The sequence below is a fragment of the Equus przewalskii genome, chromosome 30 (assembly GCF_037783145.1).
Source record: "Equus przewalskii isolate Varuska chromosome 30, EquPr2, whole genome shotgun sequence".
NCBI classification, from domain to species: Eukaryota; Metazoa; Chordata; class Mammalia; order Perissodactyla; family Equidae; genus Equus; species Equus przewalskii.
Window position 1 is genome coordinate 13,999,889 of NC_091860.1, and position 27,868 is coordinate 14,027,756.

General features: G+C 36.8%; 1 protein-coding gene across 10 annotated transcripts in view; it reads left to right on the forward strand.

Moving 5' to 3' along the window:
• Positions 1 to 27,868, forward strand: part of NEBL (nebulette) — a 332,430-nt gene that overhangs the window by 241,599 nt on the left and 62,963 nt on the right. For 6 of the 10 annotated variants that reach the window (XM_070601400.1, XM_070601399.1, XM_070601407.1 and 3 more), the window contains 6 exons: positions 7,032 to 7,133; positions 8,098 to 8,199; positions 19,648 to 19,761; positions 21,631 to 21,732; positions 25,881 to 25,985; positions 27,713 to 27,820. The exons of 2 other annotated variants lie outside the window; for them this stretch is intronic. In XM_070601400.1, coding sequence (XP_070457501.1) covers positions 7,032 to 7,133; positions 8,098 to 8,199; positions 19,648 to 19,761; positions 21,631 to 21,732; positions 25,881 to 25,985; positions 27,713 to 27,820 — 633 coding nt within the window. The remainder of the gene's footprint in view (positions 1 to 7,031; positions 7,134 to 8,097; positions 8,200 to 19,647; positions 19,762 to 21,630; positions 21,733 to 25,880; positions 25,986 to 27,712; positions 27,821 to 27,868) is intronic. 2 more of the 10 variants (XM_070601402.1, XM_070601406.1) reach the window with 1 other exon arrangement.

Genomic DNA, 27,868 nt, shown 5'->3' on the forward strand with positions numbered 1-27,868 from the left:
TAGGATTTAGAAAGTGTTTAAGACTGTTTACTCAGATTTAAAGTGAGAATGATATTTGTATTCTACCTGTGAAGTAGTTGATATTCCTCTAGAGTCAAGGCACTTACAATAATACATTTGTTGTCCCTACAATATGAAATTTAAACATAGGTCTTGAAAGCCACAGGAAAGTAAGTCCATCTCTTGGTTCAGTAGGAAAAGCTACAGCATCTCCATCAAAGATGAAAAACCGTGTTTCCCATAAACTTCAGCCCAGTGAGACTCATTTGCATAGAATTTACTAATAGAAATATCCTTTCATAACATGGAATGTCACTTTACACTATGCCTAGGAATGACTTAATTGAATTTAAAATAAAATGTGTCATCACGTGTGCATCTGATTTACCTAGAAACAATGCAAGTCAGCATCTCTGCTTACCTTCTTCTGTCTCCACCAAAATCAAGTCAGCTTTCTAATATCTCTTAGAGAACCAAGAAACTGGGGCAATTACAGTTCAAACCTTTTAATTTCTACCTTCTTTCTGCTCAACCCTTTTATTAGAACATTCATCAATGGGCCAAAGGGAATGGTTTTTTTTCCTTCTCAGAACTATTCTCTCTTGTATATCTTTAGAGAAGTGAATAAGCAGAAGAGGTTGGGGGAGAGGGTTCTTTGTGACTGGCCAGCTGAATTTTCACCTCTGAATAACTGAGAGTTCCAAGGGGACAAGTATTCTGGTGGCAGTAGTAGTCTCTCTTGTCACCCCAACATTCAGTGATCACGAAACAGGGAAAAAAATTATTTCTCAGAATATCCTCTACTGTGACATGTAACAGAAAAGAAATTTGGAGTCAGGCCAGGGTTAAAATGCTTGCTTTGCCACGTGTTGCCTGGATGACCTTGGCCAAGTTATTTAATATCTTAAATCTCAGTTTTCTCATCCATAAAAATGATATCTACCACATAGCGTTCTCACAAGTGTTAAGTGAGATAAGAGATATAAAGAGCTCTGAGGAAGAGCCGTGCCATAAGGTATTAGTCCTGTTTGGTTCTTCTCCAGTTTTAAAGGGTGATTTAAAAGTTTAGGGTGATTTCATAGTTAATTTGAAACAATTAGAAGAGGCTAGATTGATAAAAAAGCCAAATCAATATGAAATTTATATTAAGAAGCATTAGGTTCAAAAGGGCGTATTCAAAAGTTTCCTGAACCCATATAACTACCAATCTTGTTGATCCTATAATCAAAATATGATTAAAAACAACCAATCTAAATCCTTTTGTATCTTAAGGGATGTACTCCTGCCAAATTTTTCTAATGTAATTAGGGAAACTGGAGATATTCTATCTTGTTCCTTTCCCCTAGGCTTGTAATGAAAACTCTCGTAATATTTTGAGTTCTCATCAATCTTATTAGCGACATGAAGCCCAATAGTTCTGAAATAAGTCAAACAAATTTTAAACTGCCATTTTAAGTTTTGTAAGTAATGTGGTCTGAATAGACTTGTGATGAAATAGGAATGGCAAACTTTTCCAAAATGCCATATTGGTAATCAATTCAATGTGTATTAGAAAGGTGTATTCAGCAGGGGAAACCGGAGACTTAATGTTCTTTTCAAAAAAGATATATGTACTTTTTTGACATTAATAAAAATGTATCAATAAACAGAATTTCTATTTCATGAGCAAGTGAAAAAGCTTAAAAATAAATCAGTAAAATGATACTGGAAAAGCATTTATGACTCTATGTGGTTCCCCGATGTGACTTACAATAATAGCACTTTAGGATTTAGCTTTAAATTTGATATATTCATTATTTTTTCTTTTGGTGGGGAAGATTGGCCCTGAGCTAACATCTGTTGCCAATCTTCCTCTTTTTTTCTTCCCTCAAAGCCCCAGTACACAGTTGTATATTCTAGTTGTAGGTCATTCTGGTTCTTCTGTGTGTCATGCTGCCACAGCATGACCTGATTAGCCGTGTGTAGGTCCATGCCCAGGATCCAAACTGGTGAATCCTGGCTGCAGAAGCAGAGAATGTGAACTTAACCACTCGGCCATGGGCCAGCCCCGATATAGTCTTTTGTTCATTTCTAAAACAGAATCGTTAGTAATACTTATTCTGCCTTCTTCACAAGATTGTGGTGGTGATAAAATTAAATCATGAATAAGAAAACTTTTATCAACTATAAAATGGTTTATAAACAATGTCAATAATGATAATGATCAACTGTTCTAGACACAACTCCATGTTTTACTCCATCTTTTAGAAGACTGAAAACTTTTCTATCTTCTGATGAATGTCAGATCCTGCATTTACTTATATTTAAAAGGTTTACATTCTCTTATAAAAATATTACAGTTTAATAATGTGGTAGATTTTTTTACATAAACCATGCCCAGACAGAAATAAACCTCACTAAGATAGAATTTCCAGTCCATCTGCCTGTTTGATGATACTGGGAGGGCTTCTGTAATGTGAGAATGTATGGTAATGACAAAAGGATTTCTTGAGAATGACTGAACTGGTGTTTCCAGATTCTAACTAAATACAGGTTACGCTGCCCACTTTTGCTCCACAGACTTAAAAGATGTCTATCCCATCTAGTTTCTTCTCACCAGCAATCATGTTAACTTTCACCAGAGTAGCAAAGAGAATGAATGGTTCTGGGCCAGTTGCATTTGACTTCTTGAAGTCTGTCTGCTGACGTTGCCCCTGCAGGTGTCCGTCTGTGGCTTCCCTCCTGGCTGCCATCCCTCAGCTCTCAGTCTTCGCAGCTCTAAGAGCTTGAATTTCAGTGTAAGGACAGTCTTGGTGGAGGTTTTGCTTTTCTCCAGTTTATTAACTCAACTATTGAGGAGTCTTAAATCACTGTTGTCTGAATATGAGAAGCTTGCCACAGAATCCCGGGGAATCTCTTGTCTGACATGTACGTGTCTGGCTGTACATGAAGAAGAAAGGTGTCCATTTCACTATCATTTTCAAAATCTAATAAGCATCTCTTATTGGCCAAATCTAACCCAGAACAATACAAACAAGGGGATTCTGGATAAGTTCTAGCCTTGGGAAGGAGTGTTGATGGAGCCCAGTTGATTACAACACTCCAGCCCAACAGGGGTGGGGCGCGGATTGAATAAATTAATGCAGGTAAGGTGTTCAGAACAGTGCCCGACACACTGGACACGGCACGAATGTAAAAAACCTGCAGAAGACATGGCCTTGTGAAACAGAAGGGGAAAGGTTATAAGAGGAGAAAAAGCTGAGATTAAAAGATAATAAAATGAGATGAAAATACAAGCTGAGGGGGAATGTTGAACAGGGTGAGATAAAGAAGAAATTCAACGACAGATTGTGATAGAATTAAAACTTTATTGGAGGCCACAAAGAACAGATTTGACACTGCAGAAAACCATGTGAGATGGAGAATGTGTTAGTCAGGAATTTCTAGATTTAGTGACAGAAATCCATCTCAAGTTAGCTCAAGTAAACTATGAGAATTTGTTGGTTTCCGTACTTGGAAAGTTCAAGCCACCTCAGGCATAACTGGATCCAGAGGCTCCACACCAAGACGCTTCCTCTCTCCCCGTCTCTTGGCTTCACTTGCAGACAGACCCTGTCTAGGTGGTCTCAAGATGACAGCTGGTGTTTCCAAAATTAAATCATCCTCATAGTAGCTGATCCAGAGGAAAGGACAGCGCTTTTTCTCCCCCAGCCTCAGATCCTTCAGATGACTCGGCCCTGCTTGGGTTAGGTGTCTGCCCGCTTGTTAATCATGGTTTCCAAAGGGATGGGGTATCTGATTGGGCAGCCTGTCACGTGTCCACTCCTGTCACCAGGAAGGTAGGCTGCATTTGATAGCCCCACCAAGTCACATGGAGTGAGGGAGGGGCAGTTTCCAGATAAAAAACGCTAGGCAGATAAAAAAAAGATGAATGCATGTCCACTGCAAAGGAATAATTTAGGAAAATGACCCAGATATGCAGAAAAGGGCAAGGAAGTAAATTCAGTGAAAAAAAGACAGGAGGAAGAGATCAAGCCTGTAAAGTAATGATTCTGGGTGTTCCTGAGAAAGAAACCACAATCATTCTTTGCAGATAAGTTTATGTACTGTTTTATACCGTTAAAAAGATAAAGCAGTTTGTCTTGGGTACAAGACAAATGTATAGAAGTTATAATTATTATATTGCCCTGTGCAGCACCTATAGAAGAAAATGACGAAACTTCGTTGAAAGGTAGAATAAAAGATTTAAAGAAATGGAGAAATAATACCTTCTTCGCCTGGAACAGACTGGAATTTCGTTGCAATATCATTTCCCCCTAAATCGTGTTGTGGCTTTAGTGCACTGCCTATTAAAATTCTATTTGTTTCCTTTGTGGAACTTTAGTAGAATTATTGTGATGTTCATTAGTGGGAATAAATATTTAAAAATTAAGAAAAAATTTGAAGTAGGAGAGTTGTAAGGGGAACTTGGTTTATTGGATATAGATCCTTGTAGTTACACATTTAAGAAATGTAGGAGTGAGGCTGTGGGTGTTAAGTACCTGGTACTACATAACAAATGGTCTAAAATGGAGGCTATTATTATTAATTATTATTATTATTATTATCTTTATCTTCTCCTCCTCCTCCTTTTTCTTCTCGTCTTTCTTCTTCCTCTTCCTTCTCCTCTTTTATTCTTTATTCTTCCTTCCTACCCCTCCTTCTTCATTCTCTGCTGTGCTCTGAGGAAACAGTTGGGAACAAAACGTTAAATAAAATGTGGTAAAATCAATCAGTGACCCTCAGGCTCGCACCCGTCCTGGGTTGCTGATTCTCAGGAATCTCCTTTCTCTCTTCTTACTCAAAACAATATTATATAGAACACCTTATCCTCCTGAGAAGACTGTCTGAAGAATGGAGGCCAGTCCACTGTTCCAATACACTTAGCACTTAGGGTTTGAATTTATTCAGGAAATAGAAAAATATACGTACATATATTCTTTGACCTTCCGCTGACAAACCTTTCTTCTGCTGAGTAACATTTTTATTCCTCCTTGCTTCCGACCCACTGCAGAATGGAGCAAATACCTATGGCAGACATCTGAGAAATGTCAGCTGAGCTGCCCTCAGACCCAAGTGACAGGCAAGGTGGAGGAAGATGAATAGTCCACTCGGGCACTCATGTTACTGTTCCACCTACGATCAGACAGCCTTGCAGAGAGTGAAAGATAGGAGCTTGCTGCTCTCGGTGTCCCTCAGCGTAAGCCCCCTGTTCCTGCAGAATATACCCAAGCAGTAATGTTCTGGAAGATCCGACTAGTGACCAGGCTCCCGGTGCTTTTCTCCCATGTGGCTCTGTGGTGTCCGCTTGTTTGAATTTACAGCTCATGTCGATCTTAATATTTGTTTTGAGTCACTTATGCTGGCCTCTAATTTGCAATTTACATGGATGATGGGGCCCTATTCAGAGCCCTGCTCCTGCCGCCTTTGTGCTGTTCACCTCTCTTCATGCAGTCATTAGGCTGAACAGCATATAATTAGGTAACCCGTGTACAGCTTAGATTTCTGAAAGGTTGCAGCTCTTTTCAGAAAGTGAAGGTTTCCATTTTTACCCTCATTCTTTTCTAAACAAAAAGACATTTCCCCCCTATGGTTTTCATATCAATGTAGTAACTTAGAAACAGTTGTGTAGGTGGGTAATAATTTGGGTTTGTTGTCACCTGAGAGTTGGTTTTTGTTTACACAGCTTGTGTTTAACAGTGTAGGCTGAGGTTGACTGGCCATCATTTGTGGATGAGTGTGTTGCTTTTTGAAACCAATGAAATTGGCTTATTTTAAATCCTTAAAGATTTTAAATTCACCCAACAAAGTAATGAATTTTCATCTTATTTTTATGCGGTTTTTTTGCTACCTATATGCACAAAACCTGCCTGACATTACTTGTTAAGGTAATTTATGAAATAATCTATGAAAATAGATATATTGAAGAAAACAGATGTTCTTGCTGAAATGATACTAATTGTATTTAAGCTGCGTTCACTTGTCAGACAGATCCATGATTACAAACATAGTTTTAAAAATAGTCTTGGTGGTGAGGCAAATGCAAGCTCTTAAAAGAGTAAATAGAAATGTATATAAATGTTTCATTGAAATAAAGTAATATAACCCATAGGGAGCCTATTGAAGCATCGTCATTTCTTGCACTTGATATTATTTTTGAAAGTAAGAAAGTACAAATGTTTTTTAATGCTGCAAAGTTGAAAGGAAAATAACAAGATACGATTGCTATTATCTAGAAGACTTATTCTTAGCGGTCAACTGGGGAGTTCAGTAAAATGCAGATTCTTGAGGGTTGTGGATGGACCCCAATTATATATCTCTCTCTCTATTTTTTCTTCTCCTCTTTATATCTCTATTTTCCATACTTTGGTTTCATTGTGTCTAATATACATTCAGAGGAAGATTATTCCTTAATATAATTGCTTTTATTTTTGGAGGATCAAGTTGTTGCAATGATATTTACTAGATAATAAAATTCTCAGTACCCACGACTAGGCCGCCCAGACATGGGTCAGTAAAGGGAGAGAAGGGTGTGGTAGGGAGGGTGATAGCTGGAGAGTTTCTCAGCTCAAACACCCTCACCCCCGGAAGTGCTTTTCTCTATTTGTGTGCTGGGGCTTATCCTATATCCACTGGGGATAGAGACTGTGCAATGGGCAAGTTAAAGCCCCTGATGAGGATATTCTGTATGCATATATACACATATCTACTTACACACAACAACATGCTTGTGAGGGTGATGTATGTAAAATCCTTTAAGATTGTTTTTTTGCTGAGATCTTGGTCTCATATTTCTTATGTTGTATAAATTCACTTTATATGCCATATTGTTCATGAGGCATAGGTATAGTAAAAAGAGAATATATTTATCCAAATAAGTGTTGCACATGAAAAAAAGTATGGTTAGTGGGCTCTCTACATGATTATGGCAAGGATGAGTAATGCTAGTAGTTATATGAAATTACTAATTTCTTCTTTTCCTTTTTGTCAATCAAAACGGTCTCTTTGATCAGATTTCTTATAGAAAAGATGTGCAGGACAGCCACATGTATAGTGCGGAGCTCGACAGACCAGACATCAAGATGGCGATGCAGATCTCCAAGATCATAAGCAATGTAATCCCTCTTTCCTATCTTGAGCAGAAATGATTTCCTCTTTTTGCAGAAGACAAAGCCTGGCTTTGGTAGTTGGATGGTTAATTCAATTAGTGAAATTATTCAATCTGAATTAATGACATCTCAGTTATTTTATCTGGATTATTCATTTGGTTATGTAAACTATTCAGGGATATGCCCAAACTCAACTTGACTATGGCTAGTGTTATACTTTTAGAGAAATAAGTACTGTTTGGGTATAACATTCAAATGTCTCAACCTGAAAGTCAAGGTTGTTAGTCATCTTGGTCCCGTATTCTCTCTCACCTTACCCTGTCCCAAAGAACTTCACTGGGCCTTGTTCCCATCTTGTTGCTGTTAATTGTGCAGATTCTCTTCTGCCAACGTTTACCCTTGTACATTTCCTCACATCATGACTGTTTCTTATCTTCTCTAAGGCATCCTCCTTGATGAACGCCATTTCACTTAAACATGCCTAAAACTCTGGTTAAAGATGATGACTTAAACCAAATGTTAGAATGACATAGGCTACACTCACTTTAAAAATCAATAACTGTTTACCAAATTAAACTGCATGCTAACCAAAGAGAGTTAGTTCAGTTCCTGAGATTAAACAAAGCCATAAAATCCATCTGTCTGTAGAATGCAGGGTCTCAATTATCCAGAAATTTCTCCTAACTTTTTTTTTATGTATTGTGTTTATATGTAAGCATAATAGTGATGATGACTGGATATGTAGACTCAAACTTAGTAGTTATTTTATTACAAAAAAGTTGAATTTATTTAAATAACCGCTCTATAAAATCAATTCCTGCTTTAACAGTCAGCATTTCAGTACATGATGAATTGTAAGGATTATTTTTTATGGACTGAGAGTCTATTATATTTTATTTTTGGCTAATGTCAATGTAATTCTTCATTGGAAAGTAGAAATATTTAACCTTCTCTTATTTATTCATTTTAGGCAGACTACAAGAAAGGGCAAGGAGTCATGAATAAGGAGCCTGCTGTGATTGGAAGACCAGATTTTGAACATGCTATGGAAGCTTCTAAACTTTCTAGTCAAGTAAGAATCTAGTGAGGACTCTACAATGATTTTATTCAGAGATTTTGTTTCTATCAGCACTGGAAAATATTTCATTTTAGATAATATCTTTAATTGCAAGAATATGCAAAGATAATGTATCTGAAACCATTTCAGATGGGACTGCAATAATTATAAATTTCAGTAAGGGATAAAATAAGTCCAACTGTTTTAAGTATAAAACAATTTCTTTTTTCTTGGCTCAAATCCTAACCGTTTTCATTGAGTGTAGCCATGTTGTCACATTTCCTAAGATTTCTAGAATTCAGCAATAATCATATCAATTAGGTTAGATGAATAATTAGATTTCTATCTATGCACACACATGTACACAGTTTTTAACTTGGTAATAAAAATATCAATTTTCTCACCTTTTAAATGTTTTATTTTAATCACTAAATAAAAAAGAGATGATGTAAATGAAGAAAACTTTGAAATCTTAATGAAGAACCATAAAACAAGATCTGGAAAAGTGTAAAGACATGCCGTGTTTTTGGCTGAAAGTCTCAATAAATAGAAATTTCAGTTCTCCCAAAATTAATATATAAATGTCATGCAACTTCAATTAGAATCCAACAGAGTTTTTTTTTAAGTATGAATAAAGGATCTTAGAGTTTGGATGGAAAGGAAATACTTGAGAATAGCCTTTAAAAGTATGAAAGTGAAGACCAGTGAAAGAGAACTTAAGTTATGAGTTACCAAAACATAATATAAAACCACTGAAATTAAACCAATATGGGATTGGTACAGTAAGAGATAAAGTAATCAGAAGGATAGCATAGGGAATCCTGAAATAGATTCCAATATGTATAAGAATTTAATATATGATAAAAGTGTTGGGTCAAGTCAGTGGGAGAAAGTTGGATTAGTTAATAAATGGTGCTGACATAACTGGCCATCCATCAGGGTAAAAATAAAATTGGACCTGAATCTTAAACCATATACAAAATGAATTCCAGATGGATTAAAGATGTGAATGTAAACAATAAAATAATTTAAAAATCTTAAAAGAAAATCCAGGAGACTGTATATACCACATAGGAATAACAGTTGTTCTTAAACAAAACCGGAGATCCAGAAACTATAAAAGAAGTGTTTGACATACTTGACTATATAAAAATTAAGAACTCTTTCAAAGGAAAAAGATAACATTCGCAAAGTCAACAATAATGATATCAAACAGTAATTTTTATAGGTTTATAGGGTTTCAACTTTGAAAATACCCACTTCTCAAGTTGCAAACGTCTTAATTGAATTGTATTTCAAAATGGAGGCATGTAAACGAGGAAAACTATAAAATCTAACTGAAGAACATAAACTAATATCTGAACAAATGCTTCTCTGCTTTTGACGCAGGAGTCTTAATACTCAATCTCATAGAAATATTGATTGTTCCAAAATTAATTTTAAAAATTCCATGTGATTCCACTAGAATACAAACAGGCTTTTAAAACATTTGAAGAAAATTAAATATTTAAATAAATAAGTTAGAGTTTATATGGAGAAGGATGCATCTGAGAATAGTTTTCAAATATAAAAAGAAGAGCAGTGGTCTTCAAATATTTGGAAAAATATCTGTAATGCATATGATGGGAACATTTTAACATCTAGAATATGCAAAAGTACTGTCATATTGAAAAGAAAAAGACTAACAGCCTAGTAGAAAAATGAGCAAAGGAGGGGAAGGGACGGTTTACAGAAGATCAAATATATTAGCCAATAAACATTTTAGAAGATGCTCAAAGTTGTTAGCAGAAAGGGAATTGCCAATGAAGCATTTACACCCATCATGCTCTGTGAGTGTGGAGGAGAAGGAAGTCAGCGGGGGCTGTGTAGTTAGAAAGGTTTTGTGTAGGAGGTAGATTTGAGCTAAGCCGGATCTAAAGGGAGAGAAAGCTCTGCTCAGGGGAAGGGCCCAGATAAAGGTTTCGAAAGTGCAGGCAGAGGCTCCCAGTGAGGAGATGTGGGTTGTAAACATACATGGGAATTTGGGAGGAATTTCGATGCTGTGTGGTGATAAACGGGTCAGTGTTGTTTTCCTTTAGACTATAGGCCAGACTTACAGAGCAGAGTAGGTATAATGTGTTCTAGAAAAGAAAAGGTATAAAAGAAAAAGTGATTTTGGAATGTAGTAACAGGGAGCATTTTAGAGCTGAATTCAGAAAAGGAGTCATCGATACTAACTTCTCACCATTTTAACTGTAGTCTCTCAAGTTGTCTCCACTTTCAGGTAAGAAATGAGTTATCATGGAAAACTTTGAGCCAAGGGGCATTGTGAAGAAAATGCTTTTGAGGAAAGTTAATGTGGCAACGCTGTGCAGGAAGGCTGTCAGGACAAGAGGGGCAAGTCCCAGAGGCCAGCTGGGATGTTCCTGTCATGGTTCACTCAGAGAGTGCTCAGAACTTGTAGAGACTAGCTGGCCGTGGGGGTGAAAATGAGAAGAGAGAGGGGTAAATGAGAGACTCCTGAATGTAAGTGTGCCTCGTGCTGTTTTACAGTTTCTAAGGCACTTTCACTTATAAAACAACTTTTCTAAGTGTTTTCTAAGGCTGCTAAGAGATTGGGGACTCGTCTGAGGGACCTTCTCCTCGGTGGGCTGAGAAGGGCTGTGACTCCAAGCTCTTCTCATTCCAGATAACGCTCGTGGAAGAGGCAGGGCGTACTGGCACACCCATGGCAATGATGCTGGTGTCTTTAGACTTCCAGCATGGCTACCTGACTTCTTATGATTCAGCCTTTTCTGGAGGCAAAGATTTCCCATCAGTCATATAGGAGAAGCAGCAGATTCTAGAAAAGCAGTATGGTTCCGCTGAGAGGTTAGGGCTCTGGAGCAGGGCTGCCCAAGTTAAACTCTTGGTTCTGCCACTTGCTAGTTGAGTGACCTTGGACAAATTACTTCATTTCTTTCTGCAGTTTCCTCGTCTGTAAAATGGGTTGACAGAAATACCTACTTTTTCGGGTTGTTGTGAGGATTCAATGAATTACTGTGGCTATTCAGAGTAGTTTCATCTCTACATTTTTACATGAATTCACACCCAGAATGAAGCAGGAACAGTAACACTGGCCCTTAGATTCTGGTCTTAAATTCATTCCTTTACAATTTTATTTGAGAGTCCTTAGAAGAAAGTTTTGGTATTTAAGTTTCTTCCTGGTCTGCCTTAGTCTGGAAGCTCTGCTGAAACCTGTCCACCATAGGGGACTCTGCTGGTATTGGAAATACTAGTGGCAGAGCTTTCAGCATCACGGCAACATGCAGCCACCACAGTGTGACACTTCACAGACGGGTGGTGTGGTTCCCTGACTGGAAACGAACTTGGGCCACAGTGATGAGAGCACGGAATCTTAACCTCAAGACCACTAGGGCTATTACCTGGCAGTAACAGATTTAGGCAGATTAAAAAAAAAAAACCCTCAAATCATTTAACAACTGAATGATCAGATACTTAAGCAGATTGTAACTTGCAATTCTATTATATCCATCATCTTTGTTTTCTCATGACATTCTTACTGATCTCCTGGTGTGTAAACCCATCAGAAAAGGGGGAAACTGGGCAGATGAATATATAGGACTCCTGGAATGAATTCGGTGTGTTCTATTTGTAATTTCAGGTGTCTTGGCTAGAAAAAAGGGCAGAAAGTATAGTTGCTTCTTTTCATTGACGACTTGGAAGATCATGTATTCTTTGGCTCCTAAACTAATGACAGATTATGAACACAGGAGCAGTCCAAGGCAAATAGATACATAGAAGGGAAAGGATTTAGGAATGCAAGAAACAGGGAAACTGGGGTCAGGATGCAGGAAGGAAGGAGCAAGATGGCACCAGAAAGATTGTGAGAGAAGGCGCTGACGAGGCCGTGGTAGTGCTGTGTAGTGATAAGACATGCCTGATGAAAAGATGAGAGCAATAAGTGAGCGGGCAGACCCCTCCCATTTTATCTGTAAATTGAGCTCTGTGGAACTGAACCCAGAAAAGGTAATGGAAACACAAACCCTTCCTATGTGAACTGGAACTTTGCTCCCATAATTGTAAAGTTTCTCTTTTTTAAACTTAGAAGGCACATAAAATTATGGTAGAGTAATTAAAAGAAAATCAGTAAAAAAAAAAAAAGTGAAATCTCATCTGCCAAAATAAAGAAAACTGGTGTATTTATGTGTCTCACATGTCAGTGCAGAAGCAAAGTTATCTACTTAAAAAATTCTTCTAAGAGTGGTTAATTTGCTAATCTATTCATATATCATCTTAATTTATTACTTGGAATTTGTCTATGTGATGAATGGAATTCTTTTAGTTTTATTATATCAAGTAAAACTTGTGTATTTATAGTAATTAGTATTTGTTCTAAAATTGCACTTGATATATTGATAAGAATGGATTTTAAACCTAAAAAATACATTTTAGATTGCTGTTAAAGTTTAATAATAAGTATTATCCTTAAATTGTAAGGCATATTAATTGGTTTGGAGCATCACGCATTCTGCCTTCCTGGAAAACACTCTCCTCACCGACGTCCTTATACCAAGTACTGGCTTAAATGTCATGTCCTTGACTTGCCAATTTAAATTGTATTGCTCTCCTCCCCTTTATTTTCTGTTCTTTTCCTTTATCGTTCTTAACACAATTTGTAGTAGTCATATATATGTATCTGTGTGCTTTAAATATCTATTTCACTTCCTGCACAGCTGGCTCCATGGGACAGGGTTTATATGCATTTAATCCACTATTGTAGAATGGCACATTTTAGGCTTTCAATAAATATATACAGACTGATTAAACAAACTTCTCTAGCCCCTTCACATTGGTGCAAAGTCAGTAAGATATTATTTTCTTATTAAAATAAGCACAGAGATATTATTTTGTGTAAAATTCAGTCTTAAAAATATTACTGATTTTATAGTGAGTTCTACATAAAAATCTGGTGGTGCTATCTTCCCCGACAGCTTTTTGTTCAGTTTCATCCAAAATTGGAGGGACTTTATGCCCATAGTTATGTGGCATTGTGTTGTTTGTTTACTTTTCATTTTTGCTAATAATTAAGGTACGCTTATCGCATTTTCCATTTCTTTCCTAATGTTTGTTCCTTGGCTATGATAAAAAGCTTTCATTCAGTGTCTATTTTTTTCTGCTTTTTCTGGCTCTTCGTGAATCTGGGCCACAGGTGATGCTGTGAAGCCCAGCACCACTCATTGTGAAAGCTCTGAACTACTGAGTTTAGAAGTCAAGCTTCGGAGCATTGAAACTCTGCCCTGTCTGGATGCAGTTATGAGGAGCGAGTTTAAGTTATATCATTGTAGTTTAACAGTTCCAGTATTTTCTCCAAATGTGAGCCTCGGAAAGTCCTGCTAAGGCTGTTAAAATTCTTTATAAAACTTAGGAGTTTGATCCTATATTACCTCTATTTTAGAAGAGTTTGTAGATATCAGGACCGGTAGATATGATATTCGTAATGTAAATGAATTAGGCATAGTCATAAGTAACTTTTCATTTGTTTCCACAGTAATTGGTTTAGGCGTAGGGGTAACATTGTATCTCAAAACCATAGCAAGTCACCCAACACCTATTTCTCCCCTTCTCAGATAGTCTTAAAACTGGAAGGGAGATAGGTTTGTTCCCTGGTTGAGTTCCCGGTTACAGTCAAGGGAAAGTGTTGCCTCGGGAGATGAGCGTGTGCATGAGTCGGTAGACACTCAGATGTGTGAAGTATGGGTTGAACATAAGATAGAACGTTGGGTGTGTATGTGAAGTTAGTGAGTGAACCAGTCAGAAGGTGAGCAATGGGACCCATTGAAACCATTTAGCTATTTTCTTGGTTCATGTACGTGCAAGACCTTATAGCAAGAGGTTAGAAACACTTGAGTGTCAGCATTTGGTAAACATATTTTTTTATATAATGCAGTTATTTTACTTGGTGGTTAATTAATGAGGGAAACTCTTGCATTTTTGTTCCTTAGGCATCTTTGGATCAAATCATGCAGAGTCCTGGAGGTTAGAATGAGATAGATTTCACAACATTTTGCTTATTATTACATTCATTATAAGGATATGAATGACAGATTTACTTGAAATAATTAATCTCACTCTACAGAAATAACCTGGAAAGGTTAGAAAGCATTTTAAAATTCACATTTAAAGCTCTATAGTTCAATGCACTTCAGTGGTAGAAATCTTCAAAAGTAAAGTTCTCATCAAAATCTATTACAAGGCTGTTGCAGAATTTGAAGACATCATGGAAGTTACCTAGTCCTGCTTTCCAGTGAGAGAATCCTTTCTCAATGTTATCCATGCACTTACTCGTTCAAATGAAACAGTTACTGAACCAGATATTCATTCTAGACACTGTGCCTGGGGCCAGATTTTCAAGGGTGAACAGGACAGGTACAGCCCCTGCCTTTACCAAAATTACAGTCTAATGGGTAAGACCCCCCAGCACAGACAGTTTTGCAAAAAATTACAGCAAGCTGTGATAAGTAAATTCACACTTAGGACTGGGTGAATTTGGGGTGCTTCAAAAATACATCAGCAGTAAATATTATAGTTTGAAAGGTCAGAAAGAGCTTTCTGGAAGAAGTTACATTTAGGCTAATACCTGTAGGATTTGTGGAAATTACTCAGTTGAGGAGGTAGGGGGCAGTAGTTTGAGCAGGAAAGTAGAAGATGGTTCTGTTGGTGGACAGCTCAGCTGGGAGAAAATTTCCGTTATAATAAGCAGAAATCTTGTCGGCTACAACTTCCACCCATCAGTTACTAACTTGACCTTTCGCAGCAGAACAAATGCTATTTTTCTGTTTTTTTTCAAATATTTGAACACAGTTACCACCTGATTCCTAAATCTTTTCAGTACAGCACTCTACAGCACAGTGACTGATGCAGAGTATGCATTAAATAAATATTTCTTAAATGAATGAAAGTCCAGCAGGAACCATAAAGTTCAATACAGATGCAATACAATATTATTATATCTATTGTTTTTCATTTTCTTTTACATTTTTTTCTTCCCGAAAGGGTGTAGTTCAAATCAATTTAACAGTGACTGTGGCGGTGTGTGTGTGTGTGTGTGTGTGTGTGTGGACTTGGGGAATTAGAGAAATATTATAGTTCAAACCCTATCTCAGGGTTGGACTTATTCTGTGAATCACAAAAGAGATTTGTTTGCTTATGGTTTTCATCATTAATTTTTGTATTTCTTTAATAAGCATAAATTAAGTGCTGAATCCAGTCTAAGCACAATGCCAAACACTTAGGGATACAAAAGTGAATAGAAATCTCTTCCTTGTGGGAGAGCAGAAATATACAGATAATTCAAATATGTTCAAACCTTGGGAAATAGTCTAATCTAGTATTTCCAGGGGAAACTTACCTTTAATAATAGGTTAGTATTACTATAAGTTTGTTTTTTAAAACATCAGGTGAAAACATCCAGGGTTCTGCTTGTATTGAACTATTTAAATTTAATCAATTAGTGCAGCTGTGCAATGCTAGCTTGCATCAAGTTTTCTTCCCGTTGTTTATATTCTCCAATCTCAGGCACCATGAGTGTCTTAGTTACGTATTAGCTAAATGGCAAAAATAGGTTATATCACCTCTGAGCATGGAGAGCCCATCGTCCTATTTTGCATACCCTGTAGTTCCCAGCACAATTTCACTAGGAGCAGAGGCAACATGTAGGGAGGTGACACTTGGAGATTAACCTGACACATTCTCATCTGTTACTAAACCTGGCGCTTGCTCTTCCCAAGGCAAGACATATTTCTGCAAAGCTATAATCAATTGACATTGTAATGATTTCTTCCTTCCTCTACTCATTAAACACTGAGCCTGTGTTGAGTTCCTGCTATGAGGTAGGATGAGTTCCTACCTGAAGCTGGGAATGCTGACATGACCAAGACACACTCTGTCAAGGCTGGAGTCAGTAATCTCTTCCAAGAGCAAATCTGCTGAAGTTGCAGACATACTTAAGATGACTTCTCAGTGGCTTTAGAATGAAAACCAAGATCCCTGTGGGAGCTGCAAGGTTCACCAGGACCTGGCTGTTCCCAGCTCTCCAGTCTCTCCTTTAATCTCCATCCTCTGGCCACCCTCATTTTCTTAAATTCCTGGAATATGCTGTGTGCACCCCTCTCTGGCCTTGCACATGCTTTTCTCTCTGGGGGCATACTTTTTATTAACACCCCGCCACTCATCCCTTCCTTCCCTCTTCCCCTTACTAAGCACACTCCCTTCGGGTCTCAACTTAAATAATATTGTGTTAGTTCCCCAGACTTGAAGATGGTCAGCCACAAAACAGCTCCCGTGGCCTCAATGCCCTTTGTTGCTGCAGCCAGCTCACTATTCAGAGTTTATCTTTGTGCTTAACCCCCACCAGTGACACCTGGATCTGATCGAGTTTGTTTTTTACTGTCATGTTGCCTAACTCAGGAATGGGGACTTAGTGGGCACATGTGCGTAAACACACACACATATTCATATGTACGTGCATATATATATATTAATATATATTATAATATATGTATAGTGGAAGCCTTTTATTCAGACCTGTAGTCAGTCAAATTAAAAAGCTGGTTAAAGCAGGAATCATAAAAATCATACACATACCTTAACATTTTTTAGCACCAAATACATATGTGTACATTTAATTACAGGCCAACATCAGTGATGGGGGTAGATGCAGAAATCCTCAACAAAATATTAACAAATCGAATATAACAACCCATTACAAGGATCGGTCACCAGGGTCAAGTGGGATTTACTCCAGGGATGTGGGGGAGGGTTCAGTATCTGCAAATCAATCAATGTGATATTCACCAACCTTTTGATGTAGCGACAAGGTTTTTTTCTTTGCAAATGAGCCTTTGGTTTGGAGTTTTATGTTGTTTTTCTTGCAGACCATACTCACAATGCATTGTCTATGATTGACATTTTGAAAGACATTTTGCTTAAAGATATGTGTAATCAATATAATCTGAGTTCTAGAACCTTATAGATTATTTACATTCTCCCCCCTACAACTTTTCTGTTGTCCTGACTACCCTTAATTTGATAACAATTTATTTTTAGAAAAATTACCTTCATTGTATCATAGAAAAAACATCATTTTCATAGAAATAACTCCTCTCTTTTTACAGTACATTTGTCAGCGTTCTCAATATTAAATTATGTAATTATAATAAGTATAGTTAGTATAAACAGAATTAGGGGCAAACTCAGTTGACTTTCGACAAGTTGACAACACACCTAACGGGGGCAGTAGGGCTGGACTTACTCTTAAACCACTTTTAAGCATGAACTGTGATTCAATCATATTTGCTTTCAGAAGAGATTACTGACTCCAGCCTTGACGGAGTGTGTCTTGGTCCTGTCAGCATTCCCAGCCTCAGATAGGAACTCATCCTACCTCATAGCAGGAACTCAACACAGGCTTGGTGTTTAATGAGTAGAAGAAGGAAGGAATCATTACAACGTGAATTGATTATAGCTTTGCAGAAATACACATTTCTTTGGGAAGAGCAAATGCCGGGTTTAATAACAAATGAGAATGTGTCAGGTTGATCTCCAAGTGTCACCTCCCTACATGTTGCCTCTGCTCCTAGTGAAATTGTGCTGGGAGCTACAGGGTAAGCAAGATAGGACGATGGGCTCTCCGTGCTCCAAGGTGATAGAAGCTATTTTTGCCACTTGGCTAATATATAACTAAGAGACTCATGGTGCCTGAGGTTGGAGAATAGGAACAATTGAAAGAAAGCTTGATGCAAGCCCATGTTACATAGCAGGATCAGTTGATAGTTAAGTAGCTCCCAGCTGAGAGTGTTCAGGGCCCGGTGGCCATCAGTCAGAACGTTTTACTCAGTGAATGGAGAGTGTTGGTGAATCTGGCTGAGTCAGGAGTGCCATTCAAGTGGAAGTCAGTTAAGAGACTCTACTGTCAGTGTCAAGTGAATACCCGTTAGGCACCAAAAAGCTAGAGAGAGACAAAAGCACAGATTAAAATATCATGAAAAATGCCCTAACAGAGGGGTGTGGAGGGGGCAGAGTGGGGTGGAATTGTGTTTAGGGCAGGACAGGGTTAGGAAACCCTTGCTTTGGTGCCAGTCCCTGTAGAAAGTTGTGAAGGACATCTAAATTTATCCCATTGGTGATGTTGTCTCTGATTTCAAGACATAAAATCATTTTTTTAAAAATCAGAGTTTTGCTTGTTTTAGAGAGGCCTCGCCAATTATTTAGGATAAATGAGATTTTCCTTGAATTTATAAAGCAATGTGAATATCAGAAAGTTGTTATTATCAAATGGAACCACAGCAGAAAATATTTCCCGTACACTATCTTGAAATATTTTCCAAATATTATATTTCCGCCAAGATTTTCACTAGCTCTCTCCCATAGTTACCAGACGCATGTCCCTGGGGAGATCGTCACCCAATACATACTCGATTAAAACAGATAATGTGAGCCATCCCCAAACATCTTTTTAATAAAAACTTCTTCAGTGCAGAACTTTAAGACGTACGAATAAAGATGCATTATGAGAATGTAGTAAGAAAACAAAATATTGTAAGAATTGTAATATAATAAAAATGTTATAAGAGAACAAAACAGCTCACTTTTGCTTCTGAGGTCTATGCATTCTTTCCTGGTTACAGGAATCAAAGAGGGGTGTGAAATTTGAATAGCTAGTTGTTTTTTGGGTAAAGAACTTGTGTCTATATTCCAATTAATTAACAACATATGTTCACATTTATCTCTACCCATGGAGAAAAATAAAGTTCTACAGGATAAATTGATAATCCTTTTTTTGGTTGTCCTAAGACTACTTTAAAAAGAGAAAAATAATTCAGAGTGAATATTAGAGAGAGTTTTGCTGCTGAATACAACTGTGGAGTTAAAGCAGAGGCATAAAAAATGACATTAAATAGACCCGGGACATTTCAGAAAATGTAATCTCTAAAAATGAATGTTTGAAGAAATGGGAAATGATGAGAAAAACCGTGGTACAAACCATGTCCTGTATTTGGAATAATTCCTTAAGGAAAATTCATATTTAAGTTTGGGGCTGAGAATCCATTTTCTAAATGTGGTAGACTTTAATTCATTTGTGGTCTTAATTTCTAATTGATCATAGATTATAGGAACACAGAAATGGAAACTGACATTTAAAAATCCTGAGATTTTAGCACATAATTCTTGTTAATAGGATTTGACTTCATGCCTAATTGCATTTATGATCAATGTTCAAGTAGAGGTTGTTTTTTTATTAAAAAATTTTTTTATGCCTAATTAAGCTTTATACGGGGGAAAAAATACCAGGAATTTAAATTTTGCTGCCATTTGTTTTTAAAGTAGCTTTTATCTGATCTAATTAAAAACTGAATGTGTTATTTTGAAAGCTTGAAAATAAATGTGCTGTTTAATTTATCCTGTTTTTTTCTTTTATGGCAGATTAAATACAAAGAAAAATTTGATAATGAAATGAAGGATAAGAAACATTGTTACAATCCCCTTGAAAGTGCTTCTTTTAGGCAAAGTCAGCTTGCCAGTGCACTGGCGAGTAATGTAAGTTACTTTGTGCTTCATGACTTGTAATTTATAGAAAATTATTTTCCGTATCTTTTGATTCTTGTTTTCTCAGAATCGGCTGTGTTGTAATTACTGCTACTTAATCAAGATCATGTAATTTACAAGTAATTTTAGTTGAAAACAACTGAAGCATATTTTCCTGAAGCTTTTTTGAGAAAAATGTATTATTGTAATTTACTATTAATGGTTACTGATTACTAATTAGTTAATAAGGAAGAACAGTATTGCTAATAAAACTATTATATCTGATCAAGGGTGGAAATACATTACAGAGATTTGTAGAAATGTAGTGTGTAGTATCATAAATTAGTGGTTATGACAATAGTTAACTCATGTAATTATGCCCACGCAATTGGGCTTATTATAAAGTACTACCTGGTACGTGGTAGTTTATCATAAAGAAATTGTCAGGAATTGTCCTTGTAATGGCTTACGATTTCTTTTTTTTTCCCCCTGAGGAAGATTAACCCTGAGCTAACTACTGCCAGTCCTCCTCTTTTTGCTGAGGAAGACTGGCCCTGAGCTAACATCTATGCCCATCTTCCTCTACTTTATATGTGGGACGCCTACCACAGCATAGCGTGCCGAGTGGCTCCATGTCCGCACCCGGGATCCAAACTGGTGAACCCCGGGCCGCCGAGAAGCGGAACATGCGAACTTAACCGCTGTACCACCGAGCCAGCCCCACGATTTTTTCTTATCCTTTATATCAATGCTGTGAAGTACATTTTCATTTCATGTTTTTAGAAATGATCAAGCTTCAATTTACAAGATAAGATGCCTTAAATTTTTATTAGAATTAGGCAGAGTATAAAAATAGAAACATGGAAAAAGATCCATTGCTTTGCTATGGTTGAAGCATGTGGAAAGTTCCTTTTCAAGTGTTAAGGTTAATACGGTTGACCTGTCGCTTTGTTAGAGCATTTCAACCTTTCAACTCCTGTCATATCCTTGAGACTCAGTATATATGACTTTCATTAATGTTTAGAAGGTATGGTTATTGTTAAACTTTTGTTTGTGGCCAGCAATTGAAATGAATTTTTCTGTCTTTCAGGACCACTGGCAATATCAGAATAATTTCTTTTTCTTATTTGATTATTTTTGTATGTGTAAAAATGCAAAGCAAATAGACTTGGAATATACTTAAAGGAACCTAGAGCATAGGGCTGAAACCTCTCAAGGTTTAGAATCAGATTCTCTGAACTTGAATCCTGCTCCACCTCGTAATATTACATCTTCATCTTTCTGTGCCTCAGTTTCCTCATCTGCAAAATGGGGATACGTAGAGTATCTACCTACTAGGGTTGTTGTGGAGATTAAATACTGAATACAGAGAAAAGTGTTTAGAAAAGCGTTTGGCACACAGTAAGTGCTTCATATTTTTTATTATTAAAATTTTATTATTATTATTACTCATATTATATTTCCAAAGCAGTTGGTTAAAAAAAAAAAAGGTCTCTGTGGCAATACGATGAAAACTACCCAAAGCTCTAAAATCGCCAAAAAGCATAATTGAAATACAGTAGTAATTTCTAAAGAGTAAAGTTGCTCTTCTCTTTATTTTTTGAAATCAGAATTTCTGTTAAAATTACTCGATTCTGTTAACGTCACCCTTTCTGAATATGTAAATAAAAGAAATTATCAAAATATTTTCAAGTCCCTAGAAATAACTTTTTTCACTCATTCAGTAGTAAATGAGCACCATCTAGTGGCGACTTGCAAATTCGTCTGACAATTTACCACTAAATAGTCCTTCATGATATGTTAAAAATAATAATGGCCATAATGCAAAAACATAATATTTTCTTCTCCTAGATGGTATTTTGTCCCATGTTGTTTTCATAGGTGAAGTACAAGAAAGACATTCAGACTATGCATGATCCAGTTTCAGATCTCCCAAACTTGTTTTTAGACCATGCTTTGAAAGCCAGCAAAATGCTCAGCGGTGTAAGTGTGATGTTTGATGGCAACTGTAGATGTCGTGTGGCTCCATGGAGCCAGTATGGCTGCCATGCTCATGAGCTCATCTGCTTCCTTAGGCGTGCCTGGGCATCACTCTTCCCTCAATAACTAACTCATTGAAAAGTACTGGTCTGCTTGCTTAAATCCCACCAAAGCTGTTGCTTTACGAAGGGGTTCTTTCATATCTCCTGCATACAGACTTTCTTGAACGACTACACAGTATCGGTGCCCGCATTCTTTCTGCCTTTCTTCTTCCCCTTTCTTTGTCTGTATTCGATTGAAGCCACTTGAAGGTCAGGCTCTTAAGTCAGGGATCTTTTATTTTATAAAGGCCAGAGCAGAGGGTCTGGTATTTAATTGGCCTCAGTAGCATAAAAAATTGTCTTAGTCTAAATTGTATTTTCTCTGACAATAAATCCTAATGGCATTTACATGGACAGTATACTTTTAGTTTCATGAAGGTTTCCATGTTTTCTTCAATGCAACTGGGAAGGGAGGGGGATTTCTTCATGTGCTGATGAAAATATCTGTGTACACTGCCAAGTGGTCGTTCCATCAGAACTCACTTCCTGGATGCTGTTTCAAACACTCAGTGCCTCTGGACTCTGACTTTGCTGCCTCTCGTAACTGATGACCAGCTGCCCCGTGCCTCCATTTCTCCCACATCTCAGGATGCCCTCATGCTGATGATGAACTCTGACTTTGAACTCAAGCTATTTCTATGCCTATTTTAACAATTGCTCACTCACTCACTCAAAATTATCCAAATTTGTTGAATATCTGCTTTGGACCAGGCACAGATCAAATGGAATAGTATGTGGGGCAAGGAATGTGAAAAAGTGAAAATAGTTGTCTTCAGGGGATGTGCATGGATTTAAAAAGATCTGTAGTCAAAACCTGGTTCCCAAACTATTAAATAGTGAGATCCAGCTTCAGTTCAGGTTTGAGTGTTTACACTTGGCTTGGTATGTTGAGACTTCTGTTCATTATTTTATAATCCTCTTTTCCCCACTGTCATGCTTCTTTCAGTGTATTAAGCATGTAAATAATAGATACAGAGATTTTTAAATTAATTAATTAATTAATTTTTGTCACTGGTCCTTGGAGGAAAAGCAGCCCATCATTCTTTCCCGTCTGTCGAGCAGGGAATGAAGGTTAGAGGACAAGTGGCACAAAATTAGACTCAGTTCCAGGACAGTTAATTCACAGCCCTGCCATTTCAATGCGCATCCCTACCCCTCTGCACACGTTCCTCTGTTCCTTAAGTGGCTTGGTTTCTGTTTCACGTTTTCTTCCACGACTCATAGGTATGCTTCTAAAAATCGATGTTTCTAGTTTGAGCCTGCTGCTTTCTTTGCATTCAGTCTTTGGCGTCCCGTTTCGATCATTGCAGTGACGTTTGCCCTTGCCTGTCCTCCTCCATACTGGGGTTAAATTTCCTAGGAACATGAGGATTCATGTAAATAAGCCAGTAAAAATATCACGGTGGTAACTTAAAAATTTGGTAGGTGGAAGAATGCATGCCACTCATAGGCAGTATTTCTTTTCAAGAATATTGACCTTTATTTTCTATAATGGTGAAAAAAATCATAGTTGAATATAAATTGTTTCTGTCATCTCTTCAGCAGAGAAAACCAACAAAGTCATCTATTACATTTATTTTATATACCATGTATAAAGTTTAAGGCTTCATTCAACTGGTGCTTTTGCCTAGGTTATAGATTTTTTTGCTCCCAGAGAAAAATTGTGACTGAATGATTACTGCGTGGGAGAGAAATTTTAAGACTCAAAAAATGTGTTACTCTGAAGTGTCTATTTATTAAAGTTGTACAGTAATACGTTGGCTCAAATTTATTGTACATTATAATTGCCACCTTTTAAATTTTAATGTAAAGAGAATTGGAATTTTGTTGATTTATAAAGGCAACTTAATTTTATTAAAAGATTGAATAAGAGAATGCTCAATAAACAGACCTTCTGCCAAGAATAGTTGTCAGTTTGTTATAAATGGCTGTTTTTAAACCTCTAAATTCTAAATGTCTTTGGTATAAATCATAATTTAAAAAAATTTAATGCGTAGTATATAGAGTGAAATTAGTGCCTTATGAGTTTGTGTAGCCATACTAATTAAATTTTTGAGGGAACATTTTCTCCTGAGAAATAGAGCGTTAGTAGCTTTCAGTTTCTTTTATAACTTTGCATAAATTAAAAATGTATATATTGTGTGTTACTCTGTGTAACTCCCACTAGGAGGCAACAGAGACTATTATATAAGGAAAAGCTAATATGGAAAATTCTTTTGCAGATCTTAATTCAAATAGGGTTTTTTTAAGATAGGAGTTTCTGAAATTCTCTGTAACTAAAATAGACCATTGTGGTGGGGACAATATTTATTGGCCTTTTCTCAGTATATATTCATTATTCCAGACATAATATCCTAGGCTTTATTAATTCTGGATTTTAACTCAGTAATTGGATATATCCTAGCTTGTTGCATTCAGTTCATACTTTTATTTATTTATTTTGGTGAGGAAGATTTTCCCTGAGCTAACGTCTGTTGCCAATCTCCCCCTTTTTGCTTGAGGAAGATTTGCCCTGAGCTAACATCTGTACCCATCTTCCTCTATTTTTTGTATGTAGGACGCTGTAACAGCATGGCTTGATGAGCAGTGTCTAGGTCTGCGCCCAGGATCTGAACCCTTAAACCCTGGGCCACCAAAGTGGAGTGCACAAGCTTAACCAGTATGCCCCTGGGCTTGCCCCCAGTTCATAATTATTTTATAAAAAATATATTATAAAATAACTTCTAGTCAAATTATCAAGTCCCTGAGTATACTGTTATCCTTTGAGATTATTATTTTTTTTTAATTGGCAGTGGAGCCAACATTTAGAACTTGTTCTCTTCGGTCAAGATGTCCTATGTGAACATTTTCATGAGCTCCCAAGGGTTGCTCTTCTCCCTTACTGTACTCTGGTCAGAGTTTTGGGAGACACACATGTTAGCTCCCTAATCGACTGAAAGCGCCCCTGGAGACCATTGTTATGTCCCCATGGAACAGCAGTTCTCATGTGCATCCTCCCATCCTTCCCATCCTGGCACTGGGCCTTCTTCCTGGTTCTCTCTCAGGTGGTTGGGGCATCTGCTAAAACCCAAATGTCAGTTTTGTATGGCCAACTCCTTCCTGCTCCCTTTCAAATGCTGCTTATCTCTCCCTCCACTCTATGCAAAATTACTATTTTTACTGAGGCCCTCAGTGCCTAATGAGCAACGAACTTGAGTTTACATCTCTGTAACCTTGAGTCTTTGGGAGTTACCATTTACTTCTAAAAGTCTTTTCCAAATAGGGCAAAGCACCTAAGTGTCCAGTCTCCAATGACAAAAGTCAGGAAGTAATTTTTGTCTTATTGCTACCCGTTGTATCTTGAGCCCTACAGTTGCCAAATTTGGCATCCTTATCCATTCTGGTCTCTTCCAAATTCAGCTTTTTATCTGTATGTCTAAATAGTAGTCTTAATCCAATTTGTTCATCTTAAAAATTCAACGCGCTGTACCCAGATTCCTCAGTTTCTCTTCCAGGCACCTCCTGGAATTTTCCTAATTTTTAGGAAAATTAGTTGAATTATTTCTCATGCTCTCATTTTCCTTATGACCCCCAATCTTCCTCCTGGCTGGGCTCTTATATACAACTTTTTTTCTTTCCTGCCTCCAGCTTTCCTCTGTTCTTTCTTCTTTTCTGTGCTTCTCTTCTTGTAGACGCTGTTAAACACATTCCCGTTCTAAGATAAGGACGGGACAAATCACCTTTTTTATGCCCACCTGGCCTGCCACTGGCTTTTCTGCATCCACTCCCCAGTGTCCTGAGTATCTCTGACGTTGTTTCTACGGCTAATTGTCCTCTGCTTCTGTTGACTGTTTCACATGCTGTTCACACTGAGCACCTAGAGCCGGTCTATCTTGCAGCCTCGGTTATCTCAGTGTCAGATATCTACACGGCCAACCGACTGCCCGTGGGAACTTGACAGCAGCTTTGCAGCACTCCTTGGCTTGTATTTTTCAGTTTGCATTCCTAAGTATTCATTGCTCTCATCAGCCTCTTTCATTCTAAATTTATTTTTCATGTTCTCTGTTTTAGCGAGAGTATAGAAAGCTTTTTGAGGAAAACAAAGGAATGTATCATTTCGACGCAGACGCTGCAGAACATCTGCACCATAAAGGCAACGCCACGCTCCAGAGTCAGGTACGCACTGTCCCTGTCTGGACCCTGCAACCACTCAGTGCCGCCGCCTCCGCTGAAAACGTTTGGCTGCGGAAATGAACGTACATCCTGAGAAAGTAAACGTTGCTTCGGAGAATCTCAAACACTGTTTTCTTCTATATTTGTTGGGTGGGGGAAGCTTGAACTACGTTTCAGTATAAAGGAATTTTGTAACATAAGTTAATTTACACAATTTAAAACTTAAGAGTATATGAATTAATTAAATGATGAAATCTCTTGATGATTTCCATTTTTATAGTGTACTGATTTGTCATTTTGAGCTGCAAAATTAATTTTCCAGGTGCAAAGTTTATTATAATTTCTCAATTATAAGTGTTATTAAAAAGGGAAAATTATCTTACCAGTATATTCTCAATTAATGTTTCCTTTATGAAATCCTATGTACTCCCTGAAAGAAGTTTTAAAAAAATCTTCCTTGAACATTTTAAAGTTGATATCTATTGTTTTTCGTTCTGAGTTTCCATAGTTGCAAAAGATGTCATTTCCAGCATTTGTTAAGATAAAATTTTATATCACTCTTTTAAAGGTATCCTGTGGAACATAAATTCCATAATAATTTGAAACCTTTTATTTATTTAAAAAATATACAAACCAACTCTCCTTTAAGGTTTGGAAATGTACATTTTTTTTTCTTTTTGAATTCTTATTTTTTTGAAATTCTTTGAATTTCATTTTCCTACGAGATTTTATCCTAATGTAGTATGTTATTATACTTCACTTTCCTTGATCACTCTATAATACTTCTCTGAAACAAAAATATGACTGCAAATAAAAATTTTAAAATCGTTATATTTTCTGCCACCATGATGTTCTAAATATTGAAAATTTTCTCTTGCATCTATCATTACAGTTATTATTATATAACTTAAGAAACAATTTCATAATTACTTAACATAAGAATTTTGATGAAAATACATTTCTGAATGAGATGAATCATGATCAAAACTTTTCTATGAATTTAATTTAAAAAGATGTATTGCTAAAAAAGCCAATGGCTCTGACAGCTTACATATAATTTTAGTTTTTGTTACTAGGAGATAGAAAATATTGATCATTTTATAAACTGAAATAAGATGAGGATTGGTTGTACTGGAAATAAATAATTCATGATACAATATTATTAAATATGCATGGTGAAACTGAAAGGAATCACATAAAAGCTCTGTGTGTGTTTTATTCAATGTCTATGGAAAAATTCAGCAATCCCAGAATCCTCCCTTTGACAGAAAGATAGAAAAATCACACCTATGTTTTCCTTCTTATTCATTGTTTACTGATAGACACTCAAAGCTATCACAAGGATCTCTCTTTCTCTCTTTTCTCTCATTTTCTCGTCCTCTCTCTCTCTCTCTATACCCACATGTATGTGTATACTATATGTGTATACATATATAACTCCCTACGTATGATACATATCTATATATCCCAGCTATTTAAGTACTTGATACAAGTCCTGGAACTACATAATTTAGTAGTTCTAAATTATTTTTATTCCTTAAAAAATTTTATGTTACCTGTTTACTTTTATCTATGTCGTTAACCACAGAGAACCCAGTGATCAACTTAGCCAGAATAATGTGACTTTAGAAAATAGGATGATTCATTCTGGACATATATTTATTTTCCTTTGCTCTATTTGTAGAAGGGCTTGTGAGCTTTACATGCCTCTTATACTTTTTTCAATGAAGGTTAAGTACAAAGAAGAATATGAGAAAAATAAGGGGAAATCCATGCTTGAATTTGTTGAGACACCATCATATCAGGCTTCAAAGGAAGCTCAGAAGATGCAGAGTGAGGTGAGTCCTTTTGATTTGTTATCAACTGTTTAATGTATATTTGATGTT